This window comes from Tiliqua scincoides, chromosome 1, assembly GCF_035046505.1.
Source record: "Tiliqua scincoides isolate rTilSci1 chromosome 1, rTilSci1.hap2, whole genome shotgun sequence".
NCBI classification, from domain to species: domain Eukaryota; kingdom Metazoa; phylum Chordata; class Lepidosauria; order Squamata; family Scincidae; genus Tiliqua; species Tiliqua scincoides.
In genome coordinates, this window is record NC_089821.1 from 147,349,874 (window position 1) to 147,372,673 (window position 22,800).

Genomic DNA, 22,800 nt, shown 5'->3' on the forward strand with positions numbered 1-22,800 from the left:
TTAGGTAGGCTCAGGCTATGGGCTTCTGGTCAAAGATGAATAGAATGGCTCATGGACATACACTTGTATTTCTACCTGCATTCATGCTTTTAGGTTATGTTCCTTCTGGAGATCCAAGTTAATGGGACATCAACACTTTTGCCAGCTCTGTTGGCACCCAGGTCCAGAATGCCTATCCCAATAGCCATCTTATTCAAGCCAGATCTCAGACTTGGCATATTGGCCCTGTAGGTGAGTAAGGCCAGGATAAATGACCCCTATTTGGGGCCTACCCACTGCCATTCAACCACAGTTATGGCACTGCAGTTGTAAAAATAGTTGCTTTAAATTTTGCAGACACTATCATTCACCTGTCCTTATTTCAGCAGAAGGCTGCAGAAAGACCCCAGTTCCTAGGCCTACTTGCCACCCTTTACCTGCCTCGAGGTAGAGGGAGGAGACAGACTAAACTGCCTCCACTATTGTGCTTGACTATGGGCTAGAAAGTTAGCACTGCATTAAGCTGCCTTGGGGAGCATAACAATAGGGGGGGAAAGCTTCTGGTTACTTAGGGAGGTTTGCTTTGCCCTCTCTTGGGTATGCAAAGGTCAGAAAAGATGACTAATAGGTGACTTGTCTTAAGCAAAATAAGTAGGAATAAAAAAGCAAAGATTTATCAGGAGCTCAACTGATACATAAATGTACAACGATCCTATGATCGAATAGGAAAATATAGGTCCCTCTCTTGCAGATAGGAAACAAGAGCTTTCTGGATTTCAGTGTCAGCCCTCCTAGCTTGATAGAGAACATTCATGTGTATTCAGCAAATAAAGCCCCGATAGCTAAAATACAATATACAAGCTGGAAGCCTCATGACAACAACATTATCACATATATATATAAAGAACCATATGTGAAAGGAAAATATCTTTCTAGTGCTTTCTTACACATGCTTGAACCAGAGTTTGTGGAAGTCTTCATGAACTGCTGAAAGAGGTAAATTCTGTGCAGCGCTCTTGTGCAAGCAGAATATTTTTGTATTTACAGCCCAATCCTAATAAGGATTGCCCTGCCACAATGCAAACTGCGACACTACGTTCTGCATGGCACCTGCAGCAGCAAGTGGATGCATCTGCAGGCCATCTATATCCCTCCCCCCCCCCCGGCACTGGTAAGTCAGAGCAGGGGGTGGGAAGGAGGGCAGATTAAGGCTGGAAAGGAGATGGTACCAGTAACAGCAGTACCATCAATATTCTGTCACCCTTCCCAGCCTTGATCTGCCTTCTTGGGTCCATTTGGACTTGTGTCAGCGGACCTGGCGCTGACACAAGACCATGTAGACTCAGGGCCCAATCGTGTGCTTGGCAGCATGGCTCCGTGCCACTGAGCGCTGTCGCAAACATGTCATAAGGCACATTTGCCAGCCTCACCGCCAGGCTCCTGCCCGTGCTAGCTCAGCGCCGGCCGGTGCTGGGCTAGTGCGGGGTGGTCGCCCAGCTTCCATGGCTCGGCGGTCTCCCGGACCGCCAAGCTGTGGAAAGATAGGTGGGGGCGGGGTGGGGGCATTCCGGGAAGGGGGGAGGCTGGCAGGGGGCTGAGAGAGGGTGGGGAGGAGGCGTGACAGGGAGGTGTGATGTGGGGAGGGGGGCAGGCTGGAGGCGCGCCTTAGGGAGGGATGGGAGGCGGGTCCACAGAGCTCCGCTCCGCAGGATTCAGGGCTCTTGTGTAGGGCTGCACACCCTAAACGAGTGCCTTTACCTTACCACCGACCTTTTGGTTGGTGGTAAAGTGAGTAGCCCCATTGCGGGGCTGCTTACCTTACTCAGGGGAAGGGGACTAAAGTCCCCTTCTCCCAAGGCGCCTCCTGTAGTAGTTTGGGAGACGCAGGATCTGGCGGCAGTCCTTCTTGGTGCCGCTGAGCCTGGGCGCCCTGGGCAGCTCAGGATTGGGTTTAGGTGGTGAGGGTTTATCCCAGGTAAGGCAATAAACATTCCCTTACCTGGAGAAGACCTATGGGGCCTGGAACTCCCCTGCAGGATACAGCGTGTGCTGTGTTGGTGTGGCTGCATTGCTGCAGAGGGAGTTATGCAAGATTGGGCTATCTTAGCCAATTTTCTAATACAATTCTGTAACAGCCCTTCTGTGAGCGGAGGATGCCGTCATATCCACCCCATTGTTCTCTGAATGCTAAAAGACCAAACTATTACCTTGGTGGGCTTCCATAACTCCACCTTGAGCACTGGTCATCATACTTTACAATTCAGTAACTACAGAAATATTTGCAGAGTCCCCATTCTCCCCCCGTCCCCCTGGTTACTACAAAATTGTCACAGATGCTGTCATATAATATTAAATGCTGATTTGAGAGCCACTTCCATCTCACAAGCTTCTCTGATACAGGTATTTTCTTTCTCCATCCTCCCCCAAATATGTAGTTCTGCCCCAATAACTCAATAAGAGCCTATGCATGTCTACTCAGAAGTCAATCTGATTATAGTCAATGGGACTTACTCCCAGGAAAGTGTGGTTAGGATTGCAGCTTTAATATCATAGTCCATTATCTTTTGTAATAAAATGGCATAATGTTCATAACACAGACTAGTTACTTTTGAAATCCCAACCATTGCTGAACAATTAATGAACTGCAGTGAGGCAGAAGACAATGGAAATTTGCACCCTACATAAGAGAAGAACTGCAAGTGCATGATGCTGTTTCTCCAATGATAGAATAGATGGATTCTATTAATAGACTCAGGGTTGTTTAGAAGTCCATATTCTTCTGAATAAGCAAAATATGAGAGGAAAGAACAAGCTTTCACATTTATTATGATTTTCCTTGATATTTCTACTGATGCATAATAAATCATCACATATTTGCATTATCCTTGAAGTAGCGATAATGGAGCACAGGAGTAAAAGTTGTGTTTCAGTTTTTCTTACTGAACAAAAGGGATGATTATGGCTCAATGACAATTACCATGCTGTTCTAGGGTATCAAAGGTATAAAATCAGAATTATATCAGCATCTTCTATGTATATTGTAAAAAAAGATCAGATACCCCATAAAATATGGGAAGAGACTGAATAGACCTGAGAGTAGGAAGAGTCTTGATAGAAGAGAAAGCATGGCAAGGAAAGGGAAAAAGAGGTTCAATAAAGAACTTCCAGAAGGAATAACATGCATATCCCATCCCCTTCACCAAAAAAAGAAAGAAAAAACGCAAAGAATAGAAGGCATGACAAGATGAGAAGGAAGTCAAAGTAGTATCTACCAGTCTTCAATGAACTGCGTAAGCATCCTCACTAGGCTGAGACAGAGTGGTCATGCAACCCACCCAGCATTCAACCATCCTATGTGAAAGATGGGTAGCTGGACTTCCTAAACCAATACAAAGAAAGAGCGAGCGTGATAGTCAGAAACAATTTGCTAAATCCTAGCTAAAACCAAATAAAGACACGGGTTCAATGATGCAGTAAGTTAAGAATGCATTCTACAAAGCAGCTGGGTTAGAGGCAGAGAAATAAACTTTGAAAGTTGTAAAATATCCCATGGGTCACCTTTTTATTGTTTTCTTGTTCAGAATCGTCCACAGCCTAAAGGAAAAAATAGAGATATTATCCCAAAGAAGTCGTAAGGTCAAACACTCATCTCAAAAGGGAGGGGGGAGCCTAAAGAGGAGAAATAACTGGGCACATATTTTAGATATATCCTTTCAATTGGGCGTATGTGTCTGCATGTGTTGCGGTGTGTGTGTGTTTGTGTGTAGACAGCTGCTACTTAACTTTAACATGTGTGCAGAAAATATGTTGGCAAAAAGCACATTGTTTAACGGTATAGAGAAAGGACAGCCCACTGAGCAGAAAAGGGAAGAGAAAAACAAGATTAGGAGTAACAACAATATATGGGGGTCCTGATTATAAATAATTGTTGCAATTTTTTAAAAAATGAACAGAAGGTATTCAATCACCATGGAGAAAAAAATCCCTGACTGATCAAAAAGATTCTATGACCATTCATAGGTCTGTATACAGAACACAGATCTATGTACTAGTCAAATATACAGGCCAATGACCTGTAGTTATATTTCTGATGCTAAACCAAGAAACAAATGCTACAGTTTGAAGATGTGATCATGGAGAATCTATCATCTATTAGGGAAGTTGGTCTACGATTTGCGAGTTGATGTGTACCGTTTGGTTCATTATGCGCCACAGACCCACTGTATTATAAGAAAAATCCCACATCTCTGTTAGTTGCAACTTGACACTCCAGAGGAAGCAAAGAGGAAGCAAGCAGGATCTTATCATTTCTGTATTAACAATTAACAAATGTTTTAAAAGCTAGTTCGCTTAGTAAGGTGGACCAACTATGGCAGTTTCCTGAAACAAGATCAAAAGATAACGAAGTAAGAAGGAAGGATCTAGATTACTTACAGCAGTAAAATGTGGAATGTTTCCCTGGCCCTAACATAATTTGATGAGCAGCTGCTCTTACATTGAAACGTGCTACAATAAACTCTCTTCCAGCACTTGAAATGGAAGAGTAAGCAACACCAGCCAACTGCACCTCCTCTTGCTCTCAGAGTTCATCTCATATTTGCCCTTTCAGAAGCTTGTTCCTTTAGAGATATTTATTTCTTATTGTTCATTATTTGTGTTAGAAGGGAAAGCATTCAAAGAGTAGCAAACAAGCAAAATAAATGACACTAGAGACTAATAGCACCCTAGATCATCAACAGCAACCAGAAATGAATAGAGGCTCATTTGTGACTTTGAAAAAATAATCAACCATATGGACAATATATTATGTGCAGAACATAATATATATTCTGTTGAGATGTAGTGAAAAACATAATCAGATCCTGGGTCTTCTCGGGCACAGCTCCTAATATGTCAAATGAGAACTATCCTTGAATATGCATAATACACTTTTTCTAAAAAGGTTCATGCTGATATACTCTGAAAACATCAGCAATGGCATAAAAAGTTAAATGCCTTACTCATTTTCTACCTATATTTAATATGCACTGTAATTCCATTCTCAGCCAGTTCAAAGGAATGTTTTCTAATTAAATTGAATGTCTCTAGGAAAAAAAAAAAGAACTATTCTACCTTTTTCACATTGTTGACTACAGATTCTTTTTGGCTCAAGTCATCTGCAGAAAGGTCACTTCCAAATTTGTACTCTGGGTGGGCTTCTTCTTCCTGGTCAGCTAAATAATGAAGAAAGTCAAAAAAGGAATTATCATTAGGAACCATATTGGAAGACAGAAGCTTTATTTTAAAAAAATTCACATCGCCAGAGGCTTTCAAAAGGCAGGAAAAAAGGCATCTAAGCAATTTACTAGCCATAATAATCTTAAGAATCACTTTTTGGTGAATAAAATTGAACATAAAATATGTTTTGATGAACAGCAGCTGTCAAGGCAGCTCAGAAGTGGGATCCTACTTGTGGCCACTCCTATCCATTAGTATTATTGTAGCAATCACACACTATATTTCGTTCATCTAGGCCTGACTATTAGATTACAAATGTTCATGGTGTATTCCACTAAGGACCATTCTATTCACACACTGTGCTTGTATGGCGCTTGTGAGCCTTAACAAGTATAAACGCAGCATCACCAATACCTGCTCTGTTATTACTGGGGTTAGGTCAAATCCCTCCAAGCCTCATCACATGTTCTTGAGCAGTCACATGTCACAGGATCAAGTGGGGTGAATTTTTAATGAACTTCTTGCATGTATCACTGGAATTTACAGCATACATATAGAGATAAAAGCATTTCTGCAATAAGTGGATGCTCACCTAAGTATGGCCATTACCAGAACACATTAAAACTTGTCAAGGTTAAATATCTGATACTATTTGCCTAGTGAGCAACTGAGCTCAGCTATGCCATTATGAACATCAGCAGGGAGGCAGTAAAGAGAGAAAATGTGAAGTGCCATCTTACTACTTTCTATCTCTTCTTCATTATCGTCTTCCAAGATGCTAACAGGAGCAGCAGTTTCACCAGCTTCCATCATACTTTTCAAGGTTTCAAGCTGTTCTATTTAAAACACACACACACACACACACATAAACACACGCATACACAGAGAAAAAGATACTTTATCAAACAGAATATCTTGGCTTGTATCATAAAAAGAGCACAGGGAAAGAAGATGGTATTTTGGACTGCTCCATAAATGGCTGTGCAAGTCTGGCAATTCTGCATGCAATATCCTGCGCAGAATGTTTTCCACAACTACAAAGCTAAGGTAAGCTTCCATTTGCATTTATGTGCACAAGAACCTTGCTTTATCACTTCTATGTGCGTAAGCTCCCTTACACAAGCAGGATAACTTACAGTGGGCTCTAGTGCTGCCAGCTACAGCTTTCCGGTAGATGCTTTACAGCTGTTGTAAATGATGCTCCAGAAGTGCAGAGCCACATGCTTCTAGACCACCACCAGAGAAGCTGGAGCAGCCCCCATACATGATGGTGGGGAAAGGACCACCCACCAATGAAAGTGGGGAGGGCGGAACGGGGGAGGTTGGGAGGCATATCAGAGGTGGTAGTGGCACCTGGCACAGGCAATTTATCCTATCCAACTTTCCAGCACTGATGCAGTCACACCAATGAGGCATGTGCTTCATTCTGCAATGGGGGGGCGGGCGGATAGTCATAGAGACCTCAAGGTAAGGGAATGTTTGCTCTCTTACCTTGAGGTTGCATTGCGGCTGCATTGGCACTAGAAAGTTGGATAGGATTGGGTCCTCAGTTGGTTAAGGCCTGATCTCAGGATGGGTTGACTATTCTACTATATCTGGTCACTGAACAGTAAACATTGTGGAGCCAGACTTATAACAATCATCAGTCCAGTTTTGTATTTTCCTAAGCATCAGCAGGCTACACAGTGTTCTCTCAAAAAGCAAGTTGTTACTAGTACAGCCATGTGAAGTCTAATATAAATATCAAAGGAATGGGGATGGATCTAAAAGTGTCCTCTCACATGCAGAAAGCATCCTCCACTCATGAGACGTGAAATTTACACCTCACGCTAGAATGTAACACGAGAAAAGTGAAGCTGAATCCAAATATTTCTTCTGCTTGCACATAAGCACATGAAACCTTCTGGATAAGCATGGGAACTAGAGATGCCACTGAAGTGTATATGTTCCCAGCCCGGAATATCCTGCCAAGGTTGTATTTACCTGGTTCAGAAAGGCTGCAAAAACTCAACAGACTGAGTTAGTCATTGTCAATACTGAACTGTACATACAGTACAGTATGTTCATTGAGTCCAGTATAGTCAGTGCTTACTTAAATGGCATTCAATCCAACTCGCCAGGTACCTACACTCTAGTAACTCTCTCTGCCTGGGAGCTACTGGGGTTTGCAGAGGGTAAGGCACCTGAGCCCTGCTGCCAGAGTGCCCAGTTAGAGACCTCTGGCACATCAACAAGGTTTTAATTTCAATGTTTTTAATACTTATTTACTTACTTTTTTCCACTTCAGGTTTCAACCTTTTGTTTTTAATAAGTATCTTCTTTTTAAGGTCATTTGGGGAAGGCAAAGGCCTTCCTGGTTCAAGCTGCAACCAAGAAGAGAGCCAACATTAGAAGGTTTACATGCCTACATTTGGAATTTGTATTACTGTTTTTTGATCTCCAGCAGCTCATGGATCGTTTTAGCAAGGCCTGCCAAGATTTTGGACTGACGATCAGCCTAAAGAAAACACAGGTCATGGTTCAGGATGTGGACTCACCTCCCTGCATTACAATCTCTGCGCATGAACTGGAGGTTGTCCATGACTTTGTGTACCTTGGCTCAACGATCTCCGACACTCTACCTCTTGATACCAAGCTAAACAAACGCTTCGGTAAAGCAGCTACCACGTTTTCCAGACCCACAAAGAGAGTCTGGTCAAAGAAGAAGCTGACGGAACATACCAAGATCCAGGTCTACAGAGCTTGCGTCCTGAGTACACTTCTGTACTGCAGCAAGTCATGGACTCTCCGCTCACAACAGGAGAGGAAACTGAACGCTTTCCACATGCGCTGCCTCCGACGCATTCTCGGCATCACCTGGCAGGACAAAGTTCCTAACAACACAGTCCTGGAACGAGCTGGAATCCCTAGCATGTATGCACTGCTGAAACAGACGCCTGCATTGGCTCGGTCATGTCGTGAGAATGGATGATGGCCGGATCCCAAAAGATCTCCTCTATGGAGAACTCGTGCAAGGAAAGCGCCCTACAGGTAGACCACAGCTGCGATACAAGGACATCTGCAAGAGGGATCTGAAGGCCTTAGGAATGGACCTCAACAAGTGGGAAACCCTGGCCTCTGAGCAGCCTGCTTGGAGGCAGGCTGTGCAGCATGGCCTTTCCCAGTTTGAAGAGACACTTTGCCAACAGTCTGAGGCAAAGAAGCAAAGAAGGAAGGCCCATAGCCAGGGAGACAGACCAGGGACAGACTGCACTTGCTCCTGGTGTGGAAGGGATTGTCACTCCCGGATTGGCCTTTTCAGCCACACTAGACGCTGTGCCAGAACCACCTTTCAGAGCGCGATACCATAGTCTTTTGAGACTGAAGGTTGCCAATACAATTTTTGATTCAGCTCTGCTCGCAACGTTTAGTTATAAAAGTTATGCCAAAGAAAGAGCAGCAAAACCAAAAACAAACAGACAAAAAAAGTCCTAGCTAAAATACTGACACCACATGTCTACAAGTCTAGAAATCAGGTGCACAAAAATGAAAGGGGAGAGAACAGCAGATGTAACAGAATTTGGGACCAACACACAGGGCTTCACAAAGTGCCTACATGTCAGTCTTTTAACAGACCTATGAATATACATACATCTTGCCATCAATTTTTCAAACCTTTTAATCAGAAAGTATACACAAAATATTGGGAAGGTACCTACTGGATGCGTTTCTAGTGGTTGCTTTAATAGAAGTTCTCCAAAAATGTCTTCACAGTATTTTGACATTTTGTATTGTTGATACTTGCTGAAAAACAATACATTTAAGGGAGTATTGTTACGAACCAAAATATAATAGTGTACAGAATCTATTTTCTATGCAATCTGCTTATTGCATAACTAACCATTGTATCGGAACAGTTAACCATGCACAACACAGACAACAAACACATAACACAAGGAAACCAAAGACATAAGGTGATTTTATTTAAATAATTATGTAACAGTGGCTTTCAGGTGTATTAAAAGTTATTGCATCACGGTTTAAAACACAGTATGATATAGCAACCTAAATCTGACCTTTGTAATTCAAGCAAGTGCAATACTCAAAAGGCACTTGACATTTAATTTAGCCTAATAACAACAGTTGTCCTACTTTAAGCTTTGCCACAGAGAAAATTTTTCTTTCATCTCACCACTGAAATACATAACAGGAATAATCCTTCATAAAGTACCTGCAATGATTTTCAAAAGACAGGATGACAGGATACTCAGATGTTACAAATGCTGTTTCCTTAATGGCTTGAATCACATCCTTTAAAAGTGCAAAGGAAAAAAATAACATGTGACTGTATCTGTCTATATTAAATAACATGAAAGATGCCAAATGAAAACACATATGCTAAAAGACATACATATTGATCTTTTCAATGTCATTCCCGGTCTTTAAACTGGATAGTATACTTCTCAAAGTTCTCCTTGGAGTTGGACTATGTTGACTGTGGTAAGAAGCCAAAGCAAACTCAACTAATACTTTGATACTATATTGGTCAATAGGAACCCAGCAAAAAGCCTTGTATGGAACAAGACCATGAGTCCATCTAGCTCAGGGGTGTCCAAAGTTTTTGGCAAGAGGGCCACATCATCTCTCTGACACTGTGTCAGGGGCCAGGGAAAAAAAGAATTAATTTACATTTAAAATTTGAATAAATTTACATAAGTTTACATAAATGAATATATTAACGATGAACTTATATGAATGAATGAAGGTTTTGTAATAGCTCAAGATCTATAAAAGGCCTTGCACAAAGCACAAAGCACAAAGATTTGCTGGAGCCCACACTGGCCCAACGCAACTGCTTTCAGCGTGAGGGTGACTCTTTGACCTCTCATGTGAGCTGTGGGATGAGGGCTCCCTCCACTGCTTGCTGTTTCACGTCTGTGGTGCAGTAGCGGCAGCAAAGGAAAGGCTGCCGCTACTGCACCACAGACATGAAACAGCATGCAGTGGAGGGAGCCCTCATCCCACAGCTCACTTGAGAGGTCAAAGAATCACCCTCAAGCTGAAAGCAGTTGCGTCGGGCCAGTGAGGGCTCCAACAAATCTTCAGAGGGCCAGAGACTGGGCCTCATTGGAGACTGGGGGCTCTCTGAGGGCCACATTGAGAGACCTTGAGGGCCGCAAGTGGCCCCAGGGCCGGGGTTTGGGCACCCCTGATCTAGCTCAATATTGTCTATATTGAATGACTGTGACTCTCCACATTTTCAGACAAAAATCTTTATTCCAACTAAGGATGCCAGAGAATGAGCTTGGAACTTTTTGAGCTACAGTCAGCAGCGAACCTCCCCAGCCCCATGCCCAGGGCAAAGGTCCTTGATGGCGCCCCCATGCAGAAATCTGCCCCCCCCACTCACCTGAGGCTCACTGACCCTCGCAGGACCTCTACTTGCATTGGAAAAACCTCTGTGAGGTTCCCCAACGCCTTAAACTTTTAGACGTTTCCGCCCGTCAGGAGCTTCAGGGAGGCTTCCGCGGGGTCCTAGCACCTCACGCCTGGGGCTTTTGCCCCATCGGAACTTATGGTAGGTCTGCTACAGTCCCTCCCTTGAGTTATGGCAGTCCTATGCAGGTTCACGTAGGACTCTCCCTGAGTGCAACAGAGCTTAATCCCAAGTAAGAATGCATAAGTTTGTACTGCAACAGCACAACCCTATGCATGTCAACTCAGAAGTAAGCCCCTTAAATTCAATGAGAATTACTTACAGAGAACATGTGCATAAGATTGCAACCTTAGTTAAATCCCAACTAGGACTTGGCTACCCTTTATGATAGCATAACACAGTTCCACTGTCGTAAATGGTCATACAGCAACAGACCATTTTGAATTCATCATTGCTTGTGGTGGCAGTGCTGGAGGTCTGCTGTTGCTGCCAGCTACCTCTGGGAGCACTGGTAAGTGGGTGGTGGGAACAGAGCAACTGGGTATGAGTGTAACGGGGCAAGGAGGGGGAGAAACAGGGGAGCTTCTGGGCATGGAGGGAGTGGGCAGGAGGTGGAATGGAGGAGATGGAACTCACCAGCACCAGTGTGCACCAGATACTAATCCCATTCTCTATCCCCTTCCCTCCCCCTTACTCTCCTTGGTTCTGTGCCAGCAAATAGCTGGTGCAGATCCAAGAAGAACCACTGGAGCAATAAAGGTTTTCTCCAGGGTAAGGGAACAAAAGTTCCCTTACCTTGAGGAGACCTCCACGACTCTCTCCCCAATGCAGGATAAAGCATGTGGTCCTTTGGCACTGCTGCATCAGTGGCAGGGGATTTAGTTAGGACTGGGCCCTTAGTCACTCAGGCTGATCACAAAAGTAACACTACTGGCAGGGCTTTGTACAAAGCAAATATTATAATTTTCCTTTTCAATAATAGGCAAGAAGGACTGCAATGGAGCAGTACTAGAACTATTTTGCAGATCAGGAAAGGGCCAGATGAATACTACAGTGGTCAATCCTAAACAAGTTAGGAAATAATAGGGGGAAAGAACTTTTTATATACTTTGGTGGAGTAGCACCATTACAGTTAAGATGGAGTTTACACAAATGACAGTAAATTGAGAATAGAATTTGGACCAGCAGATGTCTGGCTTAGCCATTTACATTTATTACCGGTGATGTTTACCTTGAAAAGAATGTCTGTACACATTGCCTTTCCATGGGTAATTATTGGTTCTTGGTCTTCACCTTTTCCATCCCAGCAATCAAGTTCAACACACCTATAAACCAAAACAAAGAGTACTGAATCCCCTTCACATCCAGTAACTATTAAGAGTAAAGATTCCAAACCAACAGAATTCCTTTCAATGTGACTTGCAACAAAAGTGATCATATTAAAATGATTCTATGTGCATATAAATAATCTGAATTAACAACCATATTTTCTGTGCAAGCAGTTAAGATATACCGTATTTTTCGCTCCATAAGACGCACTTCCCCCCCCCCAAAAGTGGGGGGGGGAAGTGTGTGCATCTTATGGAGCAAATACTGCAAAAAAAAAAACAACAACTGCGGACTGGAAACAGCCGCCCCTTCTCCACCCCCGCCCCCTGCCCACTCGCTCTGCTCTGCACGACTTCCCTGGGCAGTCAGAGGCTGAGCTGGCTGGCGGGCTCCTGCCTTCCCTCAGCACCCCGGACTGTGGCAGCGCCGGAAGGAGCGCGAGGGCAATGAGCAGCAGCGTCAAGGCGCCACAGCCCGCCAGAGCCTGAGCCTCGGCGGTGCCACCGCACACCCAAGCCCGCGTGTCTACTCAGAAGTAAGTCTCAGAGTCAGTGGGACTCACTCCCAGGAAAGCGTGGGTGGGGTGGCAGTCTCGCTGCCCAATCCTGTGCATGCCTACTCTGAAGTAAATCCCATTAGAGTCAGGGGGGCTTACTCGCAGCCTCTCTCTCTCCCCCCCCCAAGCCTGGAGCATCACAGCCTCTCTCCCCCCAAGCCTGGAGCATCACAGCTTCTCTCTTCTGCCCCCCAAACCTGGAGCATCACAGACTCTCTCTCCCCCCCCCAAAGCCTGGAGCATCACAGCCTCTCTCTCTCCCCCCCAAGCCTGGAGCATCACAGCCTCTCTCTCTCTCCCCCTCAAGCCTGAAGCATCACAGCCTCTCTCTCTCCCCCAAGCCTGGAGCATCACAGCCTCTCTCTCCCCCCCCAAGCCTGGAGCATCACAGCCTCTCTCTCTCCCCCCCCCCAAGCCTGGAGCATCACAGCCTCTCTCTCCCCCCCCAGCCTGGAGCATCACAGCTTCTCTCTTCCCCCCCCCCCAAGCCTGTAGCATCACAGACTCTTGCTCCCCCCCCAAGCCTGGAGCATCACAGACTCTTGCTCCCCCCCCAAGCCTACAGCATCACAGACTCTTCCCCCCCCCCAAGCCTGGAGCATCACAGCCTCTCTTTCCCCCCACCCCAAGCCTGGAGCATCACAACTTCTCTGCAAAAACAAACACTTTCCCCCCTCTCTCACACACACAGGCTGCCCCCTTCTCTTACACACAGAGATGCTCTGCCCCCCCCCACACACTCACACAGCAGGGGAGGGGCGCTTTCACTCACCTCATCCAGCATCTGAATGTAAGCCCCCCCCCCCCAACCTGCCATCACAAAGAAAAAACTGTCTCCTTGGTCAGAATGCCAGTGTTTGCTTATTGCACAAGCCCCAGGTAAGGCTCGATTCTCACCATAAATCCAGAGGTTTGTTGTGTCTTGACAATTCAAGTTGTGGTTGGACTTTCCACTTGTTCATTTGTATTGGAATCACAGAAGAACTGGCGAGGAGGTAGATGTGGTGTCAGCAGTGGCCCCTTTAAGGGTAAAGCCTGGGCATCCAGCAGAGTGTGCTGCACAGCTACAGCCACTGGAAGGCAATAGGGCCCTCAGGGATATAAGGAGTACCTGAGGCAGAAAGGGTTTGTGGGTTTTGAAGGAGTGCAGGTTGGAGGTAGAAGAGGAGACTGACTGGGTTTATTGAATTTGGAATCTGACTGTGGATTGTGACTGGACTTGGATACCCTGATGGATTTGACTGACCTACCTGGAACCTGACCTTGGACTGTAATTTGGCTTATTGGCTCTGGACTCTGATTTGGCAACTCTGATGGGACTGATTTACTTGGCATCTGTGGACTGGAACTGGACTCTAACTTTTGCTTGCTGCACTGGTGAGTTGCACAAGGGGGACTGATCAGCTTTAAGCGGGCACGAGGCCCAGTGGATTGGAATTTGGCAGAACATCATTGTAGCAGAAAGATAATGTGATCCCCTATTTGTGTGCACCTGCTTTTGTGAGCTTCATAAATTCTAACTCTAGCGATGATGAGTTCTTGGGGTTTCCAGAAAACTAGAGTGCTCAAACCCTTAAGTCTCTCCATTTGTTAATGACAGTGATAATGGTTCTTAATGCCACTGTTGACTGCTGTTCACTTTACATGGTTCAAATGTTATTCTGTTATAGTTTAATATTTTATTACACTATTTGGTTCAGAATATTTTTTTTCCTGTTTTCCTCCTCTAAAAACTAGGTGTGTCTTATGGTCAGGTGCGTCTTATGGAGTGAAAAATACGGTAAATAAAACTCTCCCATACATTTGGTGACTCTGCAATTTCTTTTAAAAAATCATTTAAAACAGGTCCAATTATCTTTTCACTCGTTAATTCAGTGTTTTTCATGTGTGCATCACATAGATACAAATGAGTTTAGTCCACTTACAGAGGTGAAGCTGATGCTTTCAAACTGTTCTAAAGTATAGTAGCCCTCTAAAAATATTCACGCAATTACTTCACTTAGAGCATAATCCTAAAGATGTGCGAGGTCGACGCAAGTCTCTTGTGCCAGCCTGGGAGGGTTGCAAATGTGCCGTAAAGCATGTATGTACCTCCGTGGGAGTAAGCCACGCTGGCTCACAGAGGTGCACTGTTGGCAGCGACAGGTCCACGCCAGCTGAGCTTGACTGGCGCCAGGGGAGGGCAGGGAGAAGGTGGGGAGGAGGCGTTTTGGGATGGGGAGGGCGGGTGGGGAGGAGGCAGGGCCAGGATCCAGCAGTTATGTGGGTTCCTAGCTCCATTCCTGGGCAGCGCAGAGTGGCTCCAGGCTGCTCCATTCTGCTCAGATCTGCACCACCTCTTCAGTGACCCATTGGGGCCACTGTGGCTCTCCCCAGGGTAAGGGGAATTTCTTGCCTTGCACTGGGCCGAGACTCAACCAGACCCACACCTGTGCTGTATACAGCGCAGGCCTATCAACCTGCCTGTTCCAGAGCATTAAGATTGCGCTGCCCATTCACTTAAACCAGGGGTGTCAAATATAAGGCTCGTGGTCAAATATGGCCCCGGAAGCTCTCTAGCTGGTCTCCATTATAATTGGGCTCTCCCAGCACCACCACCAGCTGCTCTCAGATGCTGAGCTATAAAGTGACCCATTGGCAGAAGTGGCACGACTGAAAGATTGGTACCAAGGTGCCACTACTGAAAGGACAGCCCACATGATAATTGGGCTCTCCCAGCACCACCCTTTCAGCAATACCATTTCTGCTAAGTTGCTGGGAAGGAGAGATGGAAGGAGACCTCAGAAGGTCAGGAGGAAGAGGGAGACAAAGAGGGGTGAAAAAGGGAGAAGCTGCCAAGATTCTGGATGGGCCCAGTTATTACGCAGGCCACCCTTCCAGCAGCACAGCTTCTGCCAAGGCATCACTTTACAGAGCACCTCTTAGCTGCTGTGAAGTGGTAATTGGGCTCTTTGATATCTTGAAAATATGATCAAGATTTGCATATTTGTTATTTACAGCTAATGAGTTCTTAAGTGAGAAAAACATGCATAATGATATCACTTCCGGACCTCAGTCAGTACCATGAATTCTGTTTGGTCCACTGTATGAAACAAGTTTGACGCCCTTGAGTTAAACTATAATCCTGTAAGTCAAACCTGCATCCGGCTAAGAGGACCTGTCTGTACATCTCCACTGATGACTTCCCACCAAACTGTCTTCCTGTGAGGTATGTGTTATGGGAGGAACTGATGAAATAGTGAGCCAAAGGATGCTCCATTTCTTGGTAAAGTTCTAAACGGTCTAAGAAGACAGGAGCATTCTCATCTGACATCAAGTACCGGCAAAACCCATCACTTGACATGAGACCTGAAAGAATAAAACACATAATTGTGCATTTATGCAAGGGGGAGGAGAACCCATAATAAATAATAATGAAACCCCAAATCATCAGTCTGCTCCTTCCTTAGCTTACTATGAAACCATCTGGACTTAAAACCTGGGTTATTAGTCAAATCCACAATCAAACTGGGCTGTTAGGTATGTATATTTCTAGATGAAAAAAATCAGACAATTGTGCAATTCTATGTATCAAATTACACACAGAGGTGTATTTTCTTATTTTTCCCCCAAGGAGGAAAAGTGCAGAAAGTCATGTTATATGTTTTTATTCCAAGGACACATTTTTATAAATTATAATTATAAAAATATAATCACTTTTAAAGTGTACTAGGTAGGTTATATCGGTGGCATAGTAACAGTAGATGCAGCCACAGTCATTAACCATGCACTCCCTCAGACCAACCCAAACAGCCTACAGTGACCAATATGTAAAGGTGTTTTATTTTCTCACAGATTTTGGGGTTTTTTTTGGGGGGGGGGGTCATTTATTACAAAAATGAGAAGTGCAGAAATTGATGTTATGTGTTTTTATTTCATAATCACCAGAAAAATCATACCTCTAGTTATACATAATACATTCTATGTTCTGAAAAGAATGAAGTAAATTTAGCTTTGATCAGTAAATAATAGCCCAATCCTAACCTGTGCTGGAACAGGCAGGCTAAACAGCCTGTGCTGCATCCAGTGCTGGTGAGGAGGTGGTTTTGACACATCTTGGGTAAGGGGATATTTATCTCATAACACCATGTCATGAGCCCGCCACTCCATGGGGCTACTCAGATCTGCACCACTGAATTTGGTGATACTAATTAGAGCATCCTGTTGTAACACCAAGCTGGCTAGGAGGGGGTTTAAGATCCAGCCTAAGTTGCCAAGGCTGGTCCCATCCCCCTCTCAGGCCTGGTCCATCCATTGGCCCTCCTTCCCCCACCCTTACCCACCCACAAATGCCCCCATTCCACCCTCCCATCAGCCTCCCACCACCTGCACCAGCTATTCTCAGCTGGTGCTTACCTACTCCTGCCCGGGTGGGATCTGGCACTGGGAGGCCTGCGCACAAGAAGGTGCAAGTGTGCTTTCCAGAACATTTGCAACACTCCGGCCAGGTGCAAGGGCCTTGCACTGACCAAAGAGCTGGTAAGGATTGTGCCCTAAGTATTGCATATATTTCATCTTTCCTTGACATCTCTTGTACTTTGAAAAACTACAGGAAGGCACATTTTTCCCCCATGACTCCAAAATTTCAAGAAATGTTACATCTCTGTTCATGCCACCTGCTTACCTTTGTTTTTTAAATCATCATCTGGCTCATATGTCTCAATTATCTGCACTGCTCGTTTAGGATCATAGAATGGAAATAAAATTTCATTCAGCCGAGGATCTCGTTGATGCTAAAGTTCAGAGAAGAACAGTATTTAGAGAAACTACAGATGGATAAACTTTACTTCCACAATATTTTATATAATTTTGATTGAGACAAAGCGGAAAAGGAGGACTGGATTTGAAACTGCAACTTGTGTGTTTTATAGCAAATCAATTTCTCTCTGTTTTAACATTCTGCAGGTGAAGTATTTCAACACATTCAGTATAACTAAATGTATTACTGTATTAAATGTATTACTGTAGTTCATAAACAGAAAAGAAATGCATGCAATTGTTGGGGAACAGCAACAGTGAGTTGCATCTACCAGCAGAGGGCAGCATCTAATGTTCTAAAGTGATACTGTAACTGTTCCCTTTTAGTGGTTATTGTAAAGGTGTGTCCTTGGCCATTTCCTCTTCCTTTAAGGCTATATAAATTCTCTTCCTTCTTTTTGTGTGGATGTGTGTTTCTCAGCTTCTGCTCTCAGTTGTTATTTTATTGTACTTGCATGCTTCCAGGAGCAGCTCTCTAGGGCTTCTGGTCTTCTAAGGAACTCTTGATGTAACTAAGAGTGCAATCCTAACCAACTTTCCAGCACTGGTGTAGCTGTGTCAATGGGGCACGCTGTATCCTGCAGTTGGGGGGTAGTCACAGAGGCATCCTCAAGATTAGGCATTGTTTGTTCCCTTACCTCAGAGTTGCATTACCCTTATGCCAGTGCTGGAAAGTGGGTTAGGACTGCGCTCTAAGTGTATGTATGAACTTCTATGGAGTTGTGAGTAAACTTTCTTTTAATGTTGAAGCTTTTCACCTCAAGTTTTTTTATGCCTTATTATTTGCAAGCATCCTGGGGAGAAGAGCAGCTTTTTTGGTCGGTAATTGCTCTGCTGAGTCTAACCCTACTCCAACCGCAATACCATAGCACAGGGGTTCCCAAAGTGCACATCACAACAACTTAGGGCATTATGGCACACTCACAGGGGTGCCACAGGATGTTCCTGGTGGCCCCTCCAACCTGTTCTTCCAAGCATTGCCATCTTGGATCTTGCAAAATCTCAAGAGATTTGGGTACCACTATCTTGGATCTTGTGAGATTTCATGAGATCCAAGATGGCAGCTCGTGGCCGAACTGGGAAAAAGAAGCTGTGGGGCACCATGACCCAGGTAAGCTTAGGAGTCACAGACATAGCAATGTATTTATTGCCTATTTCACAACTCAATAATACATATATCATATCTATCGTAACTCTAATTTTAAATAATAGATTTGACCGTTGATTTTCTATTGAGATTAGATTGTCTCTGAATTTTCTAAGCATTAGAATATATAACTTTCTCTTTGAAAAATTCAACCAATCAAATCAAAAGAGAAAACACATACAGAACATTAAACACAAACCATGCAGATTATGAAGAAGATGATCATCACAGTAATGGTGGTGTGTTTAAAAAAAACCTTGTACAGTCAGTAAATACCTTGATGGAATGGTTACATTAATAGGGCCACATAAAGATAAAGTATGATAAGCTAAGCTGAATGACGCCGAAACTATTTTAAGTACATACTGATATAGAAGAGAAAGAAGTAATCACTAAATATCAGTTACTAACTGGCAATATAAAGATGTTGGGTATCTTGTGATGTAGTTATGATGTTAATTAGCAGGATCCAAATAGCTAATTTTGGTGCATGTCAAGAGGGCTTGGGCATGTCAAAGGGGAATTTTAATGTTGTTTTTTACTTAGAACAAATCAGTTCCCCATACCATATTCCAGTGGTTCCCAAACTGTGAGCCGTGGCTCCTTGAGGAGTCATGGAACCAGCCAGGGGAGTCACAGAATCCTCGTGAAAAAAATGCTGCCCTATACAATGTACAGGATTGAAGCTCTAATGGGGAGCTATGACCAATGGCCCAGAAGGTCGAGGGAGTCACCAGTCAAAAATGTTTGGGAACCACTGCCATATTCTAAACTTTTCAAAATCTCTTCAGATTTAAATGTGACTTTCTGTGTAGACCACTGTTTGGAGAAAAAAAAAAATCAAACTGAAGGTCCTCCTCCTTGAGCATGTAGAAATAGTTGCAACATTCTTTGGTAAGCTGGTAAGGACAATATGATCCACTAGTATCCTAAGTGAGGTAGACTCTGAACTGTTGCTGAAGTTAACAGATATCATGGATGGTAAGAACTGTGGTGGAGAGAACACACACATTCCCAACCTTTCTGTATAATAATGGTAATGAAGGTACCAGAAAAAAAATCATATTGAATACAATTCTTAATAAATCCTCTTATAGAGAATGACAAAAGCCCAGTCATTCAATCAAGTATAGTGTAGCAGAAGATGCAGAAGTGGAAGCGGAGAGTGGTGGCCTAATAGTGCCAAGTGCTCACACAGATCAATATTTACAGCTATGTGTCAGAATCTACGAACAATAATCTCAACTAGTTCTTAGAATAATGAGGCACAAATATTCCTAAAAGAATGACTGCCAAACTTGCGACCACTCGCCTTCAAAACAGCGGTCCCCATTCAGACTGGAGCTTACCGTTCCACCTCCAAAACACATTTATTCCAAGTAGATTTGGGCTCCAGGACACTCTGGGTAGTCGCATCTGTTGCCCGGCATCCCAGAAGGTTGTGCAACAAGACGTTCAGGCAGACATGACTGCCCAGAGCATCCTGCTGCCCAGATTTACTGGAAATAAATGTGGTGCGGAGGCAGAATGGAAAGCACAGAGCAGAAGGCAATCCCCAAACCCTGGATCTAGCCCCAGGGTTGGGGTTTGGAAAGCCCTGTTCTAAAAGATGGACAATATTACAGAAGCAGAACAGACCTTGGGTCGGAAATAAAAGCATTTGTATGACAGATCACTATTGTCTGTATGGGAAAGATACAGAACAAATCTTACAGTTATAGATTCACTTTCTTCCTCAGTAATTTATCATAAAGGTTTCTCAGCAGTGATGATGGCGTGCAATTTTCACAGCTCAGAATATATCAAGTTCACAAGGCTATGTGGTTTGGTGAAGGGAAAATGGACTTGTTCCCTATAATGAAGTACAAGATATTAACCACTCAAAAGAATGATGTACTATCAAAATATGGTGTCAAAATGCAAAGATAACATGACATTAAGAGAATTATAGCACAATCCTATCTAAGGCTTGCATCGGCAGAGTGCGTGCACCAGCACTGATAGCTGATGCAAAAGTGCCATAAAGCACTTTGTGATTGTGTTACAGTTAGGTGTGCTGTCAGGAAGCATAGCAGAGGACACCCACCAGAGCAGGTAAGCTCTGCGCTGTGCGGTGTGGGGGTGGGAGGAGACCTTGAAAATACAAATCTGACGGAACGCATACACTGTTTCTAGCAATACTATAAACTTGAGACTCAGAGCCCAATCCTGTGCTTCAGCCCAGCCGGTACTGGGCTAACGCGGGGCAGTCATGCACCCTCTGTGGCTCAGCAGTATCCCAGACAGCTAAGCTGCAGCACGGTAAGTGGGGGCGGGGAGGAGGAGTTCCAGGGAGGGGGAGGCTGGCAGGGGACAGAGAGAGGGCGGGGGAGGCATGACACGGAGGCGTGATGTGAGGAGGGGGCGAGCTGGAGGAGTGCCAGGGAGGGAGGGAGGCGGGTCCGTGAAGCTCCGCTCCACAGGATCCGAGGCACTCGTGGAGGGCTCTGCGCACTACACAAGCACCTTTACTTCGTGAGTATAGTAGCCCCATTGCGGGGCTGCTTAAATCACCCGGGGGAAGAGGATGAAAGTCCCCCTCTCCCAAGGTGTCTCCTGCAGTAGCCTGGGGCGCAGAGGATCCAGCAGCAGCTGTTCTTGGTGCTGCCGAGGCTGGGCACCCTGGGCAGCTCAGGATTGGGCTTCCGTAAGGCTATACAAAAAATTTTGCAAACAGTTAATTTTTAAAAAATTGTCCTCTCAAATATGGAAATAGATATGCAATGTATTTCTCACATGAATGTTTTGAATAATACATCACTAAATCTGCGCTCCAATATCTACTGTGCTTCCCGATCCCTATGCAAGTGTACGCAGAAGTAAATCCCACTGGTAGTTACTAATGGGACTCTCTTTTCACTGGGGCTCTTTTACACAGAACTGGAGCCTTAGTTTTAATCTAATGAGGAACCTGTGAAATGCATAAAAATGTCTAACACAAAACAACATTGTGATTTCAGGGGCTTCTGCAGTTCTAAAATTCTAGGACTGGATCTTGAAGCAGTACAGGTTGGGCATCCCTTATCTGAATTGCTTGAGACCATAGATATAGGATATTTCCATATTTTGGAATACTTGCATATACACAGAGATCTTGGGGATGGGGCCCAATTCTAAACACAAAATTCATTTATTTTCATATACCCTTTATACACATAGCTTGAAGGTAATTTTATACAATATTTTAATAATTTTGTGCATGAAACACAGTTTGTGATTTTATTTCTTTAGGCAAAAAAGAAGTTTTTAAAAAGTCATGTTGGAGCTCAAAAACATTCCGTATTTCGGAATTCTGGATAAGTGATTCCCAACCTGTACAACATTTTGCAAGACAGCAAATGTTGCTTGTATATCCAATCATCCCTAAAAGGTTTGCCTACATCTTAATTACAACTTCAAATTAATTGCTAACAGATTGCACAGAATGTAAGGTTTTAACTTTATCATACTGAATATCAAGCTGCATATTATCTGATTCTCCAGTTTTTAAAAAACAAAACAAATCTTAAAGATATTTCAGCTGCGTAAGTGACACGTAAGCAAATGCAGGCAAAATAAAACTAGAACTGTAGAAATCCTTCCATATAGATCGGTGTTGAATGTTACTTATGAGATTCAGAAATGAAATGCAGACTGCCACATTACAAATCAAAGTTCTGGACTGACCAATCTTGTATAAAAGGCACAAATGAATATTTGCTGTAACCCCGTAAATATTTTGACACTCAGTTCAGTGTCAAGCTATATCCAATGAAAAGGCAAAGAAATGGATTCTTTTTAGTGAAAACATTTCCATGTCTCCATAAATTAGTACTTTAAAAATTTTACCAATGCCAAATCAAAACATGCAACTGTGACAGCATTGTCTCTTAAGCAATGCTATTAACAGTCTGTCTTACGTATATAGTAATGTAATTCACTATAAAACTGGATGCCTATGTTGAAGGGAATGAAAGCAGCTGGATGCAGGCTACAGCTTGCTAAAAAAGTGTCACTTAAAAACAGAATACTAGCTGTAACTGCACAGCCCATTCACATTTCTCATGAGCAGTGGAAAGCTTTGCACCATTAGTTCCAATATAAGGAAAGCAGAGACGATTCAGGATAGTTTGTTCTTCAACATACTGCACTACACTACACTGCACATCAACTCCATGAATACAACTATGAACAGAGAAAAGGTGACACAGGAAAACAAAAGCAGAATGACAAGAAAAAAAGTCAGAGTAGTTTTTGAGAAGAACTGTATAATAACTTCTTTGGTTCTCATGCTGCTCTGTCAATCATCTCATGATTTCACACAAGAGTTGGGCAAACATT

General features: G+C 43.8%; 1 protein-coding gene across 4 annotated transcripts in view; it reads right to left on the reverse strand.

Moving 5' to 3' along the window:
• PLCB4 (phospholipase C beta 4) overlaps positions 1 to 22,800 on the reverse strand; it is a 92,152-nt gene that overhangs the window by 41,713 nt on the left and 27,639 nt on the right. For 2 of the 4 annotated variants that reach the window (XM_066639101.1, XM_066639103.1), the window contains exons 10-18: positions 17,161 to 17,269; positions 15,635 to 15,845; positions 11,844 to 11,937; positions 9,407 to 9,486; positions 8,895 to 8,979; positions 7,469 to 7,559; positions 5,937 to 6,032; positions 5,092 to 5,192; positions 3,538 to 3,573 (exon numbers count right to left, since the gene is read on the reverse strand). In XM_066639101.1, the coding sequence (XP_066495198.1) occupies positions 3,538 to 3,573; positions 5,092 to 5,192; positions 5,937 to 6,032; positions 7,469 to 7,559; positions 8,895 to 8,979; positions 9,407 to 9,486; positions 11,844 to 11,937; positions 15,635 to 15,845; positions 17,161 to 17,269 (903 nt within the window). The remainder of the gene's footprint in view (positions 1 to 3,537; positions 3,574 to 5,091; positions 5,193 to 5,936; positions 6,033 to 7,468; positions 7,560 to 8,894; positions 8,980 to 9,406; positions 9,487 to 11,843; positions 11,938 to 15,634; positions 15,846 to 17,160; positions 17,270 to 22,800) is intronic. The other 2 variants (XM_066639102.1, XM_066639105.1) reach the window with 1 other exon arrangement.